Source organism: Vidua chalybeata, chromosome 16 (genome assembly GCF_026979565.1).
Source record: "Vidua chalybeata isolate OUT-0048 chromosome 16, bVidCha1 merged haplotype, whole genome shotgun sequence".
NCBI classification, from domain to species: Eukaryota; Metazoa; Chordata; class Aves; order Passeriformes; family Viduidae; genus Vidua; species Vidua chalybeata.
The window spans coordinates 1699173-1716450 of NC_071545.1; the positions used below are offsets into that span (position 1 = coordinate 1699173).

The 17278-nt window shown below is 55.1% G+C and overlaps 1 protein-coding gene across 4 annotated transcripts in view; it reads right to left on the reverse strand.

Annotated features, from left to right (window-relative positions):
• LOC128796156 (mitochondrial Rho GTPase 2) overlaps positions 1-17278 on the reverse strand; it is a 45765-nt gene that overhangs the window by 9989 nt on the left and 18498 nt on the right. Inside the window, exons 26-45 of one of the 4 annotated variants that reach the window (XM_053957551.1) lie at positions 16769-16948; positions 15279-15379; positions 14297-14399; positions 13558-13679; positions 12643-12802; positions 11262-11452; positions 10847-11015; positions 9732-9843; positions 8708-8879; positions 7972-8094; positions 7705-7891; positions 7126-7256; positions 6046-6189; positions 4844-4963; positions 4382-4466; positions 2803-2861; positions 1837-1918; positions 1687-1730; positions 507-560; positions 94-146 (exon numbers count right to left, since the gene is read on the reverse strand). In XM_053957551.1, the coding sequence (XP_053813526.1) occupies positions 94-146; positions 507-560; positions 1687-1730; positions 1837-1918; positions 2803-2861; positions 4382-4466; positions 4844-4963; positions 6046-6189; positions 7126-7256; positions 7705-7891; positions 7972-8094; positions 8708-8879; positions 9732-9843; positions 10847-11015; positions 11262-11452; positions 12643-12802; positions 13558-13679; positions 14297-14399; positions 15279-15379; positions 16769-16948 (2392 nt within the window). Of the gene's footprint in view, positions 1-93; positions 147-506; positions 561-1686; positions 1731-1836; positions 1919-2802; positions 2862-3141; positions 3260-3298; positions 3682-4381; positions 4467-4843; positions 4964-6045; positions 6190-7125; positions 7257-7704; positions 7892-7971; positions 8095-8707; positions 8880-9731; positions 9844-10846; positions 11016-11261; positions 11453-12642; positions 12803-13557; positions 13680-14296; positions 14400-15278; positions 15380-16768; positions 16949-17278 lie in introns of those variants that run through there. The other 3 variants (XM_053957548.1, XM_053957549.1, XM_053957550.1) reach the window with 3 other exon arrangements.

The window sequence follows — 17278 nt, forward strand, 5'->3', positions numbered from 1 at the left end:
ACAGTACCCTCAGAAAGAGGTGAGGATGGTGGGAACCCCACAGCCCCCAGAATCCCCCAATTCTGCATCCACAGATCACACCCCACACGGTACCTGGATCCCTTTTCAAGTCCCCCGTTCACCATGGGGATCCACTTTGTGCGAATCTGGAAGGTGAGCAGAGGGAAAGGGCTGTCAGCACAGCCTGGGGAGGGAGAGGCAGCTCCCAAGCAGGTAGGAACAGGGCCCTGCAGCCATCTGCTCCCCAGCATTCCTTCACACCAGCAGGCAGAGCAGCCCCAGGGATGCTGGATGACAGCACCAGGATGCAACAAGCCTGCTGTCCTGCTGTGAGGGAGCAACCTTGGTGGGGCTCAGCTTCTGCTTGCAGGAGTCTCTGACCCAAAATCCCACAGTGCCAGGGGCCATCAGTATGTGCCCACGCCACAGGGCAGCGTGGAAACCCCAGCACTGGAAACCCCCTCTGGCCCTGCTGTTGGAGCGGGGCTGTGGTGGAGACACATTACCTTGTCAATGGTGGCCTCCTTGGTGACATCGTACACCATGCAAACCACGTTGGCCTGCAAGAGAAGCAGGAGAGGGTGGTGAAGGGATCCTTGCCACACCCGTGGGTGCAGGGAATGCCAGGGCGGCAGGGAATGCCAGGGTGGCAGGGAACGCCACCTGAGCTGCCAGGGAAGCGCAGTGGCCGAGCGCACGTGAGCGTGGACACGTACACAGCCCCCTGCACCCTCTGCACGAGCCCACGAGCTGCTGGGAGCAGCTTCTCTGCCTCGGGAGCTGCTGCTCCCGTGCCTGCTGGCCCGGATCCCCCTCCCACACCTCCCGTGTCCCGGCCCTCCTCCCCTCCTGACCCCCTGCAGACAGGGCCAGCACCGAGGCTTTATCGGAAGCAGACAGGAGGGATCACTGGTCCTTTCAGCAGAGAGTTTAATGCTAATCCGAGGACACACAAGGGTTTAGGCAGGATTTCCTGGAGCCATTTAAAGCTTCTGTGTACTCCTGCTGTCTGGGTGGAGGGAGCAGGACCCCCGTACCCACCTCCTCGGCCGTTAGCCACTGGGGTTGGGAGATTAAATAGCTTTGCTCACGTGAGAGAGATGGTTTTATTATCCATAATTAAAAGGGCCTCATGTCTACAGAGTCAAAGTTAATCCCAGGGCAAAGAGCAGCTGGGTTCAACCCAGCCAGACAACTTAATTATTCCTCCATGGCTGCTCTGAGGGCTCCCTCATCTCCTCCCTGCCCAGTGCTTGCCAGGGGCTCCAGTCCCCAAATTAACTCCTCTGTGCCACCGCTTCATCAGGCAGCCACAGGGAGCTAATGCAGGGAGCAGGGGTCTTGCCCAAACCCAGCAACTGCTTCTCCCTCTTCTGAGTCCGTGGGGAATATCCCGAGGCTGAGAGCACAATGTCTGCTCCTGCCTCCTCCTCCTCCTCCCGTGGGCAGTGAGCTGCCCCTGCCACTCGCCTTCTGGAGGCTCCCTGGAGGGCTTGGACAAGCCACACACAACAGCTTACAAGACAGAGCAGGATTAAACAAGCCTCTAAACAAACCAGGAGCATTAATCCGTGGATAACCAACTGCCTGTGCCTCTCTGGGTGGCTAACAGGGAGGGGAGGGGAGCAGCCATGTGTCCCCTGGGGACCACAGCCTCCTGTCCCCATCCTGACCAGCCCTGCTCACCTTGGCGATCTCCTCCTGCAGCTCCTCCTCTGTCTGCTCCGACTCTGGAAGGGGAACGAAGCCATCACCACCTGCCCAGGCAGGGCCACCCCATCCCAATCCCCTCAGCCAGGCAGGGAACGGGAGGAGCCAGGCAGGACAGGGCCCTACCTGAGTAGTCCACTATGTGCGTGGGGACCTTCTCAGGGGTGACATCGGCCGGGATCGTGATCTCCTCTGCCCGGGGGGGCACCTGCAAAGGCAGCACACCCCGTTCAGCCAAGCAGGACAGGTGACAAGGGACTTGAGAGCCTTGGCCACTGCCAGGGCAGGATGAGCTGTGCATCACGGATCGCTCTTGGCCCACCGGGCTGCAGCAGCCCCCTCCACTCCAGCTCTTGTACAGGCAGTGTCCTCGAGGTGGAACTTCCACCTGCCTCCCTCACACGAAGCTCCTGAAGCTGGTGGAGATAAGCCCTGGGCTCCTCTGGGAGCAGCACTGGGCTGGGAGCAGGGAAGGGCTGCAGGGCTGGTTCCCCCAAACCCCTGAGCTGATGCTGCCCAGCACAACACCATGGAGGGCACTCATGGGCAGCAGGAGAAACCACGGGAGGCTCAGGGAAAACGTGCCTGGACAGATTGATTCCATTTCCCTACCCAAACTGTGCTGGGACAGCAAGCTGTCGAGGGGCACAGCTGGCTGGGTGCTGCTGCTCACAGCTGGCCTGGCTCAGAGCACCAAACCCATTTCCAGAGGGTGCAGCGGGCAGGGAATGAGGCCGGCCCCTTCCAAGGGCTCTGGTGGTGCCAGCCCCGCTGTGCCGGTGACAGAGACCCCCAGCAGCAGCAAGTGGGGCCCTGGGAGGCACCAACACCCTCCTCAGGGCAGAGAGAGCTGCAAGTCAGGACCAGCCCCCAGGTGGGAATCAGAGCACAAACTGAGGAAAACACCACCTCAGCTGGAGCTCCGTGCGGTCCTCACTGACCTCACCTGAACCAGCCCCGTGGCTGTCACAGCCCCAGGAGCTGCGAGCACCTCCCAGACACCCCCATCTCCAGCGGGGACACTGGGGACAGAGCTGTCCCACCCAGCGACGGGGCCCGGGCTGGGGGTATGCGCGTCCCCTCCCCACTCACCTCTTCAGGAAACTCCTCTCCCACCAGAGCCATGATCAGGGACGTCTTCCCCACCTGGGCTAGGAAATAAAGGGAGGACGTTGACATTGGCCCCGGCACGGCAGAGCTTGAGGGGGACAGCGGCAGGTGGGAGCCACGATCGGAGCCGTGACACCACGGATCGGCTGCTGACAATGACGGGCCCGGTCTCTGCCCTGGTCCTGCCAGTGACGGGGGGGGTCCACCTGGGCCCCCCGCCCCTCCCCCTGCAGGAGAGCCGTCTCCCCAGGGATCCCCGTCCCCCTCCCGCTTGCCGTGCTGGAGGAGCCTCCCCGGCCCCGTGCCCCCCGCGCCCCTCACCCTCCCCGAGCAGGAGGATCCGCACGTCCCGCTTCATGGCGGCGCCGCCGCCTGCCCGGCCCCCCCCACTTCCGGCCGCACCACCGAGCGGCGGCGCAGAGCGGCGCGGGGCACCGCGGCGCCCCCTGGCGGGGCCAGCACAGCGAGACCTCCGGCGTTGGTCTTTCGATGGTTTATTAAGGAAAAAACGTTTAACGACAACAAACGGCGAACGGGGCCGTGAAACACATTCCAGGGCCGGCGGGGCCGCAGGCGGGCTAGCCGCCGCCGCCGGCCCCTGCAGCGGTTGGGGCGGCGGTGTGGCCTGGTTGCGGCCGGAGCCGCGGCCTGTCCCGGGGCGGGCCCCGCTGGAGAAGCGTCGCTGGTCCAGGGTCAGCCCGGCTCAGGCGCCCGTGAGCTCCCACACGAGCACGGCGCTGTGGGACGCCGTGAGGAGGCGGCGGCCGGAGGGCGCGAAGCGGCAGAGGTGCACGGTGTCGTCGTGGCCGCTGTAGTCCTGCGGGTCCCCGGCGGGGCAGGGCTGCAGCCGCAGCAGCCGGTCTGGGGAGAGGAGCGGCTCAGGGCTGGGCCAGGACTGGCCCCAGTCACCCTCCAGACCTGCTTCCTGGGGCTTGGCCCTGCCACGACCACCCTTCCCTGTCACTCACTTTCTCCATCTCTAGTCCCTGCCAGAAGCACCATTTGTGGTCACCTCCCATCCCCTTGCCGTATCTTGTTCTAGCCAGAAGCACCATTCCCCTTCAGCCTCAGACCCTCTCCCTGTCCTTTCCCAGCCAGAAGCCCTGTTTCCAGTCACCCCAGCCCCTCTCCACGTCTTTTCTCTGCAATAAGCACCGTTCCCAGTCGCTCCCCAGGCTCTCCCTGCTGCTGAGCTGGAAGTTGAGTTGCTGAGCTGAGTGACACAGGATAAATAGACCCAAACTACCCCAGGAGCGAGGTGCCCTTGCCAGGAGCAGGGTCCTGCCCATCCCCATGATGTGGGAAGGTCCCTGCTGCCTCAGAGGCTGCAGAAATGGAGACCGCCAAGAACCCCGGAGTCATTCCAGTGCCAAACCCTGCCCGTGGACAAGCAGGATTGACCTCATGCATCTCCTTTGTGACCCAGGAGTCTCCTGGAGGTTTCTCCTTGCCCTGGACCATAGCTCCCAGGTTTGAGCACGTGTCTCTTGTTTGGAGGAATAAGGACACTTGTTTCCCCTCTGGCAGAAGAAGGAGGGGCCCAGGCACCCCCAGCACTCACCACCGAAGCCGAGGGCCATGAAAGGTGCAGCTGGGGACAGGCTGAGGGATGTGGCAAAGGCTGGCAGGGAGATCTTCCTGAGCACCTGCAGCCCAGCAAGAGAAACACGGGCAGCTCAAAGGGGGAAAGCAGCACCCACAGCTGTGCAGCCACAGCCCTAAGGAGGGTGATGGGGAGGCTGAGGGTGCACGGCTCCTAAAGCTGCCCCAGGCATCCCGGAGACAATGGAGAGAGCGTCAGTGCTCTGGAAGCAGAGCCTTCCCCTCCCTGGGATCAGGGACTGGCTGCCTGCCTGGATGCAGCCTGAGGCAGGGGCATCTGCTGCTCACCTGGGCACACTCGGGACTTTCCAAGATGAAAATCTGTTCCCTGAGCAGCTGCCTGAGCCCACAGCCCTGTGACTGAGGGTAACACACAGGGCAGCTGTGCCAGTCCCCACTGTCCATGGCAGGGGACAAGTACCTGTTTCTTCCTCAGGCTGTAGAACAAAGCTTCCTTCAGCAGCCCAAAGCCCACGTAGACCAGGACACTGTGTTCCCAAGGGCAGAACGCAGCCAGGCTGGGAGGGAGGCTGTCAAGACCCTGGTGAGGGAAACCAGAGGCAACTAAAGTGAGGCTGGATTCTCTGACTGGATCAGTGAGAGATAAAAGGAGAGCACAGAGGGACCCCAGGGCTGTGAGTGTTTGAGCAGTGGCACATGAGTACGGTGAAAGCTGCTGCCTCCCTCTTGCATCCCCATCTCTGGCTCAGGGAAAGCAAGGAACAACTACACCCTGCCATGGAAACCTGAAGCAAATCATTTAGTGTTGTAGGAGCAGGTCCCATGAGGGTCCAACAGGTCAAATTACCACTGAGATACACTGTTGCATGGGCTTGCAGCTGGGATTTGGTTATGATCAGCTTAACACAAGAAAACAGGGCCCAGGAGGCAGATCTTGAGCAGGGGATGCAAGATCAAACCTTCACGCTGTAGGGAGAGCTGTAGTGAGCTTCTTTCCAGAGGAAAGCCATCTTTTTGGAAATGAACAGAACAATTATTGACAGAACCCAGCTGCTGTATGGACCCAGGCTGAGGCACTGCCTCTTGCCCCCCAAAAACACCCAGCTCCCTTCTGTCTGCCAATGTCACCTGCACCAGGGACCATCTCCATCCTCTCCAACACAGATCCTCCTGCTTTTCTAGCAGGTGTCCTGCTGCCCAAACCCTACCCCTGGGCTGGAGCCAGTGGCTTCTGCCAAGCAGCCGGGACACACAGGGCTGAGTACTTGGCTCTGGGAAGCCATCACCACGTTCCTGGCTCAGAGTACTCACACTCCTCGGGAGTGTCACAATTAGCAGTACACTCAAAATTAACTCTCCCTCCTGCACACCGTGCTCACTGCTGCCTGGGCTCTGCTTTGCTGCCACAGGGCTGTCAGCTCTTTGCAGGTGCAGTTTAGGGTTTCTCACGCTTAAAAGTCAGTGCTCCAGGGCAGTCTGGCACTTCTACACTTTCTTTCCACACCCAAGAAGGTGCATTGGCAAGACACTCTGTGGACTAACAGAGATGCCTTCCCTAAGCACACACTCACTCTCTGAGAGCGCTGTGCCTCCCTCCTCCATCTCTGCCGGTGTCCAGCCTCATACCAGGAGCAGGCAGGGCCTGGCAGGTGCCACACTCACCTCAGGGCCAGCAGGGGCTGGGAAGCTGAGCCAGTCGAGGAGCTCACACTTGTCCTGGAGCCAGTCAGAGGCCCAGACGCTGACCCGGCGGTCGGAGCTGGTGGCCAGCCAGAGCTCCCCTCCTTCCACCCCGAGGTCGTGGTACTGTGAGCAGAAACACAGCCCTGTGCTTCTGGGGGCACAGAGGTTTTGCAGGAGGGGGACAGTAAAGAGTGGGACAGGAACTCATGGGAACATGGGGCTTGTGTTTAGGGGATGAAAGCCAGGATTAACCTCTGTTTGGGGCTGCTCCATCCCTGGAAGTGTCCAAAGCCAGGCTGGACCAGACTTGGAGCAACCTGGTCTAGTGAGAGGGGTCCCTGCCCGTGACAGGGGGCTGGAAATGGATGATTTTTAAGGTCCTTTCCAACCCAAATCCTGGTCTGAATGACACAGTTCTCTGCCTTGGGACACCCTCTGGATCTGCACATCTTCTAGGGGAGTTATTTCCAATACCATGTGTCCCCTAACAACGTCCTTCACCTCAAATCAAGGAGGAATTCCTCAGTGTCAGATTACCAGGAAACACAGCCTTGCAATGTAGATGATCTTAAAGCCTGAGAGCTTAGGGAAAAGTATTCCCATTTCTGCTGTGCAAAGGGAAAAAACTCTCCACGAAGAGGACAAAGGAGGTACTCAAACCATCCCACTGCTGCACAGCCAAGTCTTCCCAGCTCCACAGAGGAATGGTACAGGCTACCGAAGACCATTTTTGGGGGGCACAGGGGCTGCAGGCTCACAGCCTGGGCTGCTCTCCAAGAACCTGGGCACAGGTTCATGTCACACCTGCGTGCAGGGTGTCAACAACTGCCATCAAAGGTCCCCCTGCAGGTACAGCCTCACTCAGGCTGCACCTGCAACACATGGAGATTTATTCCACTGAATAAATCCCTGGAAAAACTGCTCAGAAGTTGCTGGAGGGGATGGAGAAAGATTTCCAAAGAGGAAAAGCAAGGGACACCAAGGCAAACTTGCTGACCATGCTGCTTCCCAGAGCTGTGCAGTGACAGATGGGGACTGGACTCACTCCTGAGGTCTCACCTGCTTCCTGGTGCACTGGAGAACGGTGATGGGGGAACCTTTGTGGTCAGCCAGGACATGGATGGTCATTCCAGTGCGAGGGCTGCTGACAGCCACTATCCCATCCTTGCCCCCTGATAAGATCATTTCCCCTGATGGCAGAGGAGAAGAAAGAATGGGACACTTCTTGTAGGAGGAAAAAAGGTCAGAGAAGAAAGGTCCAAGACTACAGGATACCAGTGTCCTGAAACACTGTGAAAGGCTGGGAACATCCCAGTCAAGGGCTGATGAGATGTCTCAGAGACACCCACTAAACCTCCAAACTGAAGAGGAGCCACAGTACATCATAAAACAAAGGTGTTTGTTGTACCCAAACCCCTTGGCTATCCCAGAGCCAGAGCACCTCCTGTGTCCCAGTCACCACATCTCAGCTGGCAGAGTCACCAGAGCTCACTGAGACAAGTTCTGTGGCTCTCCCTGGCCCTGGGGCTTTGGGCAGGTGGTCAGGACACAGCAGCTGGAGGTCAGGGTAAACCCAGGCAGCACCAAGCCACGTTCCCCGAGGTCACACGTCCCCACTGCCACCCCAGGCAGCCTCACCATCAGTGGAATAGGTGACTGCTGTCAGTGCAGCAGCATGGGGGTGCATTTTCAGCTCCATCTCTGTCCTGGAAACACTGAACACACGGACAGTGCCATCACTGTACCCTGCCACCACATGCTGGCTCTCACCGGGATAAGGCCACACCCCAACGGGACGAGGCTTCCAGGCCAGGCACTGGCAGCTCTGCAAGGAAATTGGCAGAGACACGGTGACACAGGGGACACTTCCCTGAGGGAAGGGACTGATGTGCCATGAGCTCTTACCTGGTTGAGCACCTGGAACTGCACCACCAGCTCAGTGCTGCACAGAGCCCAGATCCTCACGCTGCCGTCCTCCCCGCACGTGGCACAGTGACTCTCGTCGGGACTAAAGCACACCTCGGTCACCTGCTCCAGGGAAAAGGCAGGCAACAGGGCTCTGTGGGTGCCACAGCCCAGAGCACACCAGCTGCCCTGCCCCTTCATCCTGCTCATGGGACACACCAGATGAGAGGGAACATAGGATGGTGCAGAGCTTTGCTTTTGGGCTAACAGGACAAGAGGAAATGTCCTCAATTTCCACCAGGGAAGATTTAGATTGAATATTAGGAAGAATTTCTTCACAGAAAGCATTGTAAAAGCACTGGCACAGGCTGCCCAGTGCAGTGGTGGGGTCACCATACCCAAGAGTGTCCAAAAAATGTATGGATGTGGCACTTGGGGACATGGTTTAATGGCGAATGTTGTGGTGGTGCTAGGTTGGTGCTTGGACTTGATGATCTTAAAGGTCTTTTCCAACCTTATCAATCATGGGAAAGAGTAAACTCAGCCCCAAAGGCAGGACCAGGCACTGCACCATGGACCATGCACAGAAAACCTAACCCCAAAAGTGGGACCAGGCAAGGTGCATTGCAAGTTGTCATAAAATACCTTCTCTCCCACCATTTGAACCCTTTTTTTCTGTAGCAGAAAGACACCCTGAAGCAACAGCAAAACACAAAGCAGGCCCAGCCCCTCTGACCTTGTTCTTGTGGCCACTGATGAGTCGGATGCTGGTGCTCTCCACCCAGTTGATGTACCACAGGGTCCCTGCCGTGGTGCCCACAATTCCCATTTCCAGGGAGTCGTCAAAGGCTGCGCTCACAATGGTCCCATCCAGGGTGATCTCGTGCTCCAGCAGGACTGAGCCAGACCTGGAGGAAGGCAGGGTGGGAGAAGGACTGGCTCAGATGTTGGAACAGCCACTCTGCCTGCTTTAAATCCAACTTTCTAATGAGCCAGTTCAATGAAGGGCTCCTGTCCAGGGAACAGTGACTGGGAGAGCTGGGGTTGTTCATCCTGGGAGCCCTCAGAGCCCCCTCCAGCGCCTAAAGGAACTCAGAGAGAGCTGGAGAAGGACTTCAGACAGGAGCCTGGAGTGACAGGACATGGGAGAGGGGCTTCCCATTGCCAGAGGGCAGGATTAAATGGGATATAGGAAAGGAATTCTTTCCATGAGAGTGGGAAGGCCCTGGCACAGGGTGCCCAGAGAAGCTGTGGCTGCCCCTGGATCCCTGGAAGTGTCCAAGGCCAGGTTGGACAGGGCTTGGAGCAACCTGGGACAGTGAAAAGTGTCCCTGCCCATGGCAGGTTGGAATGGGATGGTCTTGAAGGTTCCTTCCCACTCAAACCATTCCATGATTCTGTGATTTGTGCTTCAACTACTTTTTCTACAGGAAAGAAAAAAATAGGGCATGCAATAGCATGAGAGAATAAACAAAGGCAAGGTATTTTTTCTAATTCTCCTAAAGGAATTCCTACAAACCACTGACACAAACCTCAGGCACAATAAACACCCCCTTCCACTATTAAGAGGGTTCAGCTACCTGTGGCAAAAATTCAGTCAAAAGATCCAGACAGAAAGAATCAGCAGTCACGGGATGGAGAGAAAAAGCTAAGGATGAAGAGTAGCAGGAGCAGCGTGGTTGCACGTGGTGTCTGCCTGCGAAAAGCCACCTCTCAGACAGGTCCTGGGGGCTGCCAGGTGAGGGGCCACGAGCTCCTACCTGGCATTGGGCCCTTTCAGCCTCAGCTCCTGCACGGTGGCCACGGACCACAGGCGGATGCGCTTCATGTTGCTGCCGCTCAGCAGCCGGTGGTGCTGACACAGCAGCACACCTGGGGAGGAAGGGCACCTGTCAGTGTCCATTGCTCCCTGTTGTGGGAATCAGCAAAATAGGAACTTCCACAGCCACTGAAGGGTATGATTTTCAGCCTTGGGAGAAGCTAGGATTGATGTAAAAATACAACACATAGACATTAAGTAGAAAAATCTTATGTTTCTATAGTTGTAAGTAAAAATATGCCTTAAGTAAGAAAGAAACTGTATGGGTAAGATGGTGAAGGGTTTATAGTGTAGTAATGTAATAGTATGGAGTTATAGTAGAAGCATGTGTGCAAACGAGATAGAAGCCATTGGACAAAAGTATCCACAGTGCAGCAGAAGTAAGTAAAGGTGATAGGTTAGAAAAGCAAAATAAACCCTGTGGCAAGTGTCTATTTGATTACAAAGTTACATATTGCCTTGTCACAAAGAACTTGTGACTACTTTGTGCTATGGCCGACTGCCTGCTCCTCTAAAATCTCATGTCCTCTGAGACTGATGTTTATCTGAGCAATAAATCGTTCTTAGCCCGATGATCCCATCTCTTTGTTACAAGTGGTGACAGTGATACCCTGTCATCATCCCAAGGGTGCTCCTGACAGCCACTTGGGCAGCAAAGTGGGAGGGTTCTACAGCCCAGCACTGTTTTACAGACTAGAGGACTGTAGGTGCTTTGGCACAGGCTGCCCAGAGCAGTGGTGGAGTCACCATCCCTGCAAGATTCAACAGCTTGTGGATGTGGTGCTCAGGGACATGGCTTAATGCTGGACCTGGCAGTGCTGGGTTAGTGGTTGGACCTGATGATCTTAGAGACCTTTTCCAACACTAATGATTCTATGAAGCCCCCAGGAAACCCAGGACCCCGAGGAAACCCAGGTCACAGATCCATTGCAACCCCACACATCTTGCATCCCACACAGCAAACTGGTTTTCCAAGCACAGCTGGAATGGGAAGTCTGTGAGCTCAGGGCTTCTTTCCCAACACATTCCCTGTTACAGCCCTGGCACTGCACCCACCGATCTCGCCCTCATCAGCCTCCCACATCATGAAGCAGGAATTGGTCTCTGTGTCCCACACACAGATCTGGCCTGAGTTGGTCCCACTGTAAAGGAGAGCGTCAGCGCCGTAACAGAGAGATGTCAGCTCCACCAGCCCCAGCACGTCCAGGGCAGGGGCACGCTGAACCTGCCAGAGCACAAAAAGCAGGAATGTCAAAGAGAATGAACATGCTTAGATGCATCAGGAGAAAAAACATCCTCCTCCCCTCAATTCCTGCAGTTAATGCCACAAATACAACCAAAAGCTGTTTGTACACAGTCAGTATCACCTCACTGAGAGAAATCATCAGCTCTCACAGAGCCCTCACCAGGGGCTTAGAAAATAAGTCAGAGATGCTGAAAATAAATCTTAAAAGGTAAAAGGAAAGTTTACCTTGAGTCTGACAGCAGCTCCCTGCTGCTCCAACACCCAGAATGTCACAGCTCCTCTCCCCACACAGGCGAGGTCTTGGTGAGAGAAAGGGCTAAAAGCCACATCATGGAGAGGCTCTGAGATACGAGTGGACAGCATGAGCTCATAGGTGTGGGTGCTCCACAGAGCCACGGTCTGGTCACTGTAGTCCCCTAAGGAGAATGGGAAAGACAGCAGGAAGAACTCTGCTGCCTCACACAGCACACACACATCAACACCGTCACCCCCCCATCCAGCTGTTGGGAGACAACTGTCCCAAACACCATTCCAGGCATGGACACAACTCCTGTGCACAGCACAAGCTGCACAACACAGCAGATGCTTGCCCAAGTTAAGGACAGACAGGACTGGCCCAGCACTTCACACTGGAGATTGCAGCAAAGCTGTCCTGGCAGAGGAGTAATATGGAGCAGCCAGGGCTGGGATTGAGCAGGCAGAGCAGTTTCCCTGCTGTTTCTCCATCCTTGGGAGTTTCTGCACACCTTGGGGAATGCCCCACACAAACTCTCCAGTGACACTGGGCACTCAGGGCTAACCCTGTCTTGACAAAGAACGGGATGTCACCTTTGCCAAGGTCCCAGCTGAGGTGGGAGCTGACCTCCATGGAAGCCACCACAGCTGGGTGAGAGCAGAAGGCATTGGCCTCAGTGATGGCAAAATTCCCAAGCTTCCAGAGAGCTCAGGAGGCCAGTGCTCTCCTGTTGCCTGTCCCAGGCTCCACAAGCTCTGTGGACTTTCAGCTTTTCCCTCCCCTGCAGCCCAGACCAGAGCTGGAGGAGGAGAGCTCCTCTCCCACACTGCTCCCTGAAGAGCACAAAGCTCCCTTTCTCTCCAGCAAAGCCTGCTTTCCTTCCCAAAGGCAGCCTCACCAGCCTGGAGCGAGCGTATTGCCTGCTCCACAGGTGCCCTCTCATGCAAAACAAGAGCTTCCTAATTGCATGTTGTCCTTTAAATGTCCCCTGCCTGAACAAAACAGACAGCTTGAGCATCCATCCTGTGCTGACATGGCTGCCTGGCAGGAGGCTCACAGTGGGGAGCTTGGCTACTTCTGTCCAAGTCCGTCTAGGCAGCAATAACAAGTCCAGAAGAAGGCTTTTCCCTCTGCACACTATAAATAGTAACCACAAACCATGTACAGGGGGTTTAAGAAGCACCAATGAGTCAGGAGAAGAAAGCTGTAATTGCTGCATTCCCTGCTGTCCCAAGGATACCACAGAACAGCTTCCTACCCACGAGCCTGCTGCACATCTGGCAGGGGTTTGGTGCTCACAGCACCCTCCTGCCTTGAGCTGTCTGCTCCCTGCACCCCTGCACCCACAGCTGCTGTTACAGGAGTGCTCACCTATGGTGACAAGGAATCTGTCATCACAGGAGAATGCCATGGCTTGCACTTGTGTCTCATGGTGGAACAGCTCTGCTGTGCAGGCCCCATCCTGGGTGCTCCAGATGCAGATCTGACAGTGGGAGTCTCCATCCTTCCGCCCTGAGGCAGAGGCAAGAACCTAACAGAACAATGTGTAAGTAATTAGAGAATGCTCGTTAGCCTTAAGGGTTTTTTCAGTTATCCCACATTAAAGGGATGTGGCTGGCAAATGGAGAATTCAGTGAGAAACAACCGTTCAGCTGATGGCAGGAGGGAAAGGCAGCATCACCCAGAGGAAGGGAACAGCCTTTTCAGAGTCATGGAATCATTGAGGTTGGGAAAGATCTCCAAGATCATCAAGTCTAACCTGTGACTGATCCCCACCTTGTCACCCAGCCCAGGGCATGGAGTGCCACATCCAGCTCCTCCTTGGACACCTCCAGGGATGGGGACTTTACCACTCCCAGGCAGCCCCTTCCAATGCCTAGCCACCCTTTCCATGGAGAAATTCTTCCTGATGTCCAGCCTGAACCTCCTCTGGCACAGCTTGAGGCCATTCCCTCTCATCCTGTCCCTGTTCCCTGGGAGCAGAGTCTGACCCCTGCCAGATGCCCCCTCCTGTCAGGGAGTTGTGCAGAGCCAGAAGGTCCCACCTGAGCCTCCTTTTCTCCAGGCTGAGCTCCTCATCAGACTTGTGCTCCAGCCCTTCCCCAGCTCTGTTCCCTTTTCTGGACATTCTCCAGCCCACACTGAGCCAGCACAACAGATAGCTGACTCTAAAATAATCTCCATAGCCTCCAGGCAGAAGGAGGAACAGAGAAATGGGATTTTAGGTTCTGGGATTGCAAAGTGACAGGGACAAGCCCTGGCCTGGGGCAGAACAGCCTCTCGCACCTGGCCATGGTGGCTGAGGGTGAGTGTGGAGATCTCCTCGGCGTGGCCCAGCCAGTGGTTCTGGAACCCCGAGTGCAGGTCTTCAACCACGATGATGCAGCCACAGGAGTAGGCAAAGAAGCCTGGCAGAGGAGGGGGAGGAGAGGGGATGTTTTCATGGAAAGGCTGCACATACAGCCCCCACCACAACCCACGTGGAAAATTCTGTGATTCATTAATACGTAAAAGCTGACTCTTTGATGCAGCTCACCAGCAGCAGGTTGGGAGCAGGGTGAAATCTCACTTTCCCTAACCTGAGTAAAGCAGAGCTGCTGGGCATCATTGCAGCTGGAGAAATGAGGCAGGATGGGCTTTGTGAGCTTCCCTCCTGCTCTGTCCACTCAACAACTGGAGCCTGAGTCTGCCCCACCAACTAAAGCTTGCCAACAGCAAAGAGCTACTGCATTTTACCAACACAAAGAACCTCTGTGTTCAAGCAAAGATCCCAATCCAACAGTCAGATCATAATTTCACTCAGTACACATCCCTAGAATCACAGAATAGAATCACACGTGACTTGGGCTGGAAGGGACCTTAAAGCTCATCTTGTTCCACCCCCTGCCATGGGCAGGGACACCTTCCACTATCCCAGGCTGCTCCAAGTCCTGTCCAGCCTAGCACTGGGCACTTCCAGGGATCCAGGGGCAGCCACAGCTTCTCTGGCAATACATCCCACCACTCCAGAGCACTCCCAGTGTACCTGTATCTGGGTTCCACACCATATTCCCTCTGCCATTCCCATTGTAGCCAATCACTGCTTTCAGCTTCAGCACTTCACTGCCTGCTGGAGGAGACAAGAAACTCTGCAAGAAAAACAGACTCTGGCTTAAAATAATCTCTGGAAGAATGGTCTGGTCAGGTGCATCAACACCCACACAGGAAAAAGTGAGTGTCCTCAAACATCCATCCCACACAGATCCTGCCAACACTCACACAATTCCATAACGGAAGAGACAAATAACATTCCGTAACAAAAGAGACACTGCCCCAGCACAGCCAGGCACAGATGCTTTCAGATAGGGCACAAAACAGGCTGGCAGCAAATGCCAAGCTGAGGAGCAGCTGCTAATCCTGCTGGGAAAGAGTTCCACTGACTTGGAATGCAGATATTTCAACAGGAAGAGAACTGGGAGAAAAATGCTGCCAGGTGGAGGGACAGAGAGAGGACTGGGGGTGAAATTTGGATGTAGCTGTTCTCCCAGCACTAGCAGCAGAGCTTAGGGAAGGGCTGAGTTAAGTTTCTGTTTTATCCCTGCTGTGTTTGTTAACAGAGCAGGAGCTGTGCCACGTCTCTCCTCACTACGCTCCATGGATTTGCCTTCCCCAGCCTGCTCTGCCAATGCAGCTGCTCGCAAATATGGGAGCACAATGAATCACTCCATTGCTCACTCGTCTTTCACTCTCAATAGCACATGCCATTTCCACTCCTTTTGAATAAAAATGTATGCAGATTTGGGCAACACAAAAAGAGTTGAGCACAACTCACTTTTTACTAGTCTGGGAAGATTTACATGTAGAGGAGAACAGGGAATTAACGTTAGGATTTCTCACTGAACATCAGCCTAGGGGTATATTTCCCAAATTGCTTTCCAACAGAGAACAAAATGGAAATAATTTGGAAAATCCACCTACCCCAGCCCCAAAATGCCTGTTCTCCACCTGGTAACCAGCACAGCTCTCACCTGGGGGAGCACTGATGCCTTGAAGCGAGGAGTGAAATGCCGATAGGAATCTGGGCGGATGGAACACTGGGACTTGGGAGTTTTGGCCCCCTTCCTGGGCTCTGCCACACAAAGGAGAAAATGGTACCCATGGGATGCTGCTCCTGGGAAGGGTTTGGGAGCATCACCCAGGCTGTGGCTCGCTTATATTCAGGTGCTGTGCACGTGTGAACACACACGAGGCAAAAAGCAAACTGCAGTGTCACTAGTGGCATATCCCAAGTGGGAAGGGACCGACAACGATCGTGAGTCCAACCCCTGGCCCTGCAGAGACACCCAACAATCCCACCCTGCACCTCAGAGCATCACCCAAGTGTTCCTGGAGCTCTGGCAGCCGTGCCCATTCCCTGAGGAGCCGGTTCAATCAATGCCCAGCACCCTCTGGGGGAAGAACCTTTTCTTGATGTCCAGCCTGACCCTCCCTGACACAGCTCCAGCCATTCCCTGGGTTAGTTCCTTTCCCACTTGTAATAATGTATCTGAACAACTCAGACTACAGCGTGCACCAGCCATTTCACTTGTAACTGTTCTTACCAGAATTTTCTCAAAGCTCTCTAAAATTCATCAAAGTTACTAAGACATAAACTGTACTAAAATGAGAAAGGAGAAGCTAAAAAACTGAATTCCAAGACCACAAAAAGAGGCAACAAAGAACTGTAAACCACCTAAACTATAACCAATCACATATTCTGAAAAGTACATACAAAACACATAGACAAACAAAAACACCAATAAAAATACGCAATCAGCTTATACAGAAGAGTTATAATATATATATAAGTACTTAATGTAAACAATAAACGGATTCTGCTTAATCATATTAATTAGTTATCCAAGAATCCTAAATTTCCCACACCCACTCAGCCACATCACACTGCAAACAGCCTAAGGACACCCATGCCTTGTGCTCTGGGCATCCCTGTGAAACCACGAGCCCCACAGCTCCAGGTCTGGAACAGGAGCACTGGGGGCAGTTTTATCCTGAGGTTTTCCAATAAGTCCTGCTGAGGCTGAGCACTGGCAGCTGCCTGCTCCTGGCAGGTCGCCACACACCACTGCAGCTCCCAGGCTGTGCAGCTATTAATAGAGCCATTGGGAGCTTTAATTGCAGCTGGATTTAATGGGACGTGCCACTCAGAGACGATACTGGCTCCAGGCTGAAGACAGGCTTCTGGTTGGTGTGCCCAGAAGCAGCAGCAGGGAAAGAGCCAGAAAAACGAGCAGTTTTAGGGATCAGTGTGAGCTTCCCTCAGTACTGATTTCCCTTGGAAGGTCATGCCCAAGGGAAAATTCCTAAGGAACGCATTGCAGCCTTTCACCTCACAGCTCAGAGCACGTGTCTGGGTCTCTCTGCCCTGTAATAATAATGGCCTTTCACTGGTTTTGGGGGATAGACCAAGCTGCCATGCAGGCCTGCAGCTCTGTACAAACTGGAAATACCCCTGATTTACCGTTTGCTGGTTTTTCAGGAGACCTTGAGCTCTCCTGCCTCACTTTGGGCCTCACAACAGGCTCCTCATTCCCATCTGATTCCACCACAATGACTGAGGCATCTTTGTGCTCATTTGCCACCTTCCTGCTGCTGTCTGGTAGATCTGCTTCCTCCTCCCTGTCCGACTCAGAGGAAATACCTGGGGAGAAAAATCAGTGGGAAGATGGAGCCATCCACGTCCTTCAGGACCACTTCATGTGTGCCTGACCCCTTGACTTCTGGCAGTGTCATTCCCCTGCTCTGTGGAACAGCTCAGCTCTTAGGGTGGAGGGCAAAGCAGACAATTCCTATGAGGAATGACCAACAAGGTGTTTAGCACAGTCAGAGAGGCTGTGCCAGCAGCTCAGGACGTGGAGGAGGGCAGAGGATAAAGGGGTGCTGAACCCCAGCTAAGCACAGCTTAGGGGAAGGAATTGCAGCCTGGTCTGTCAAGTCTGCCAGAAGGGATCCCAGGTAGGGATGGCTCCAA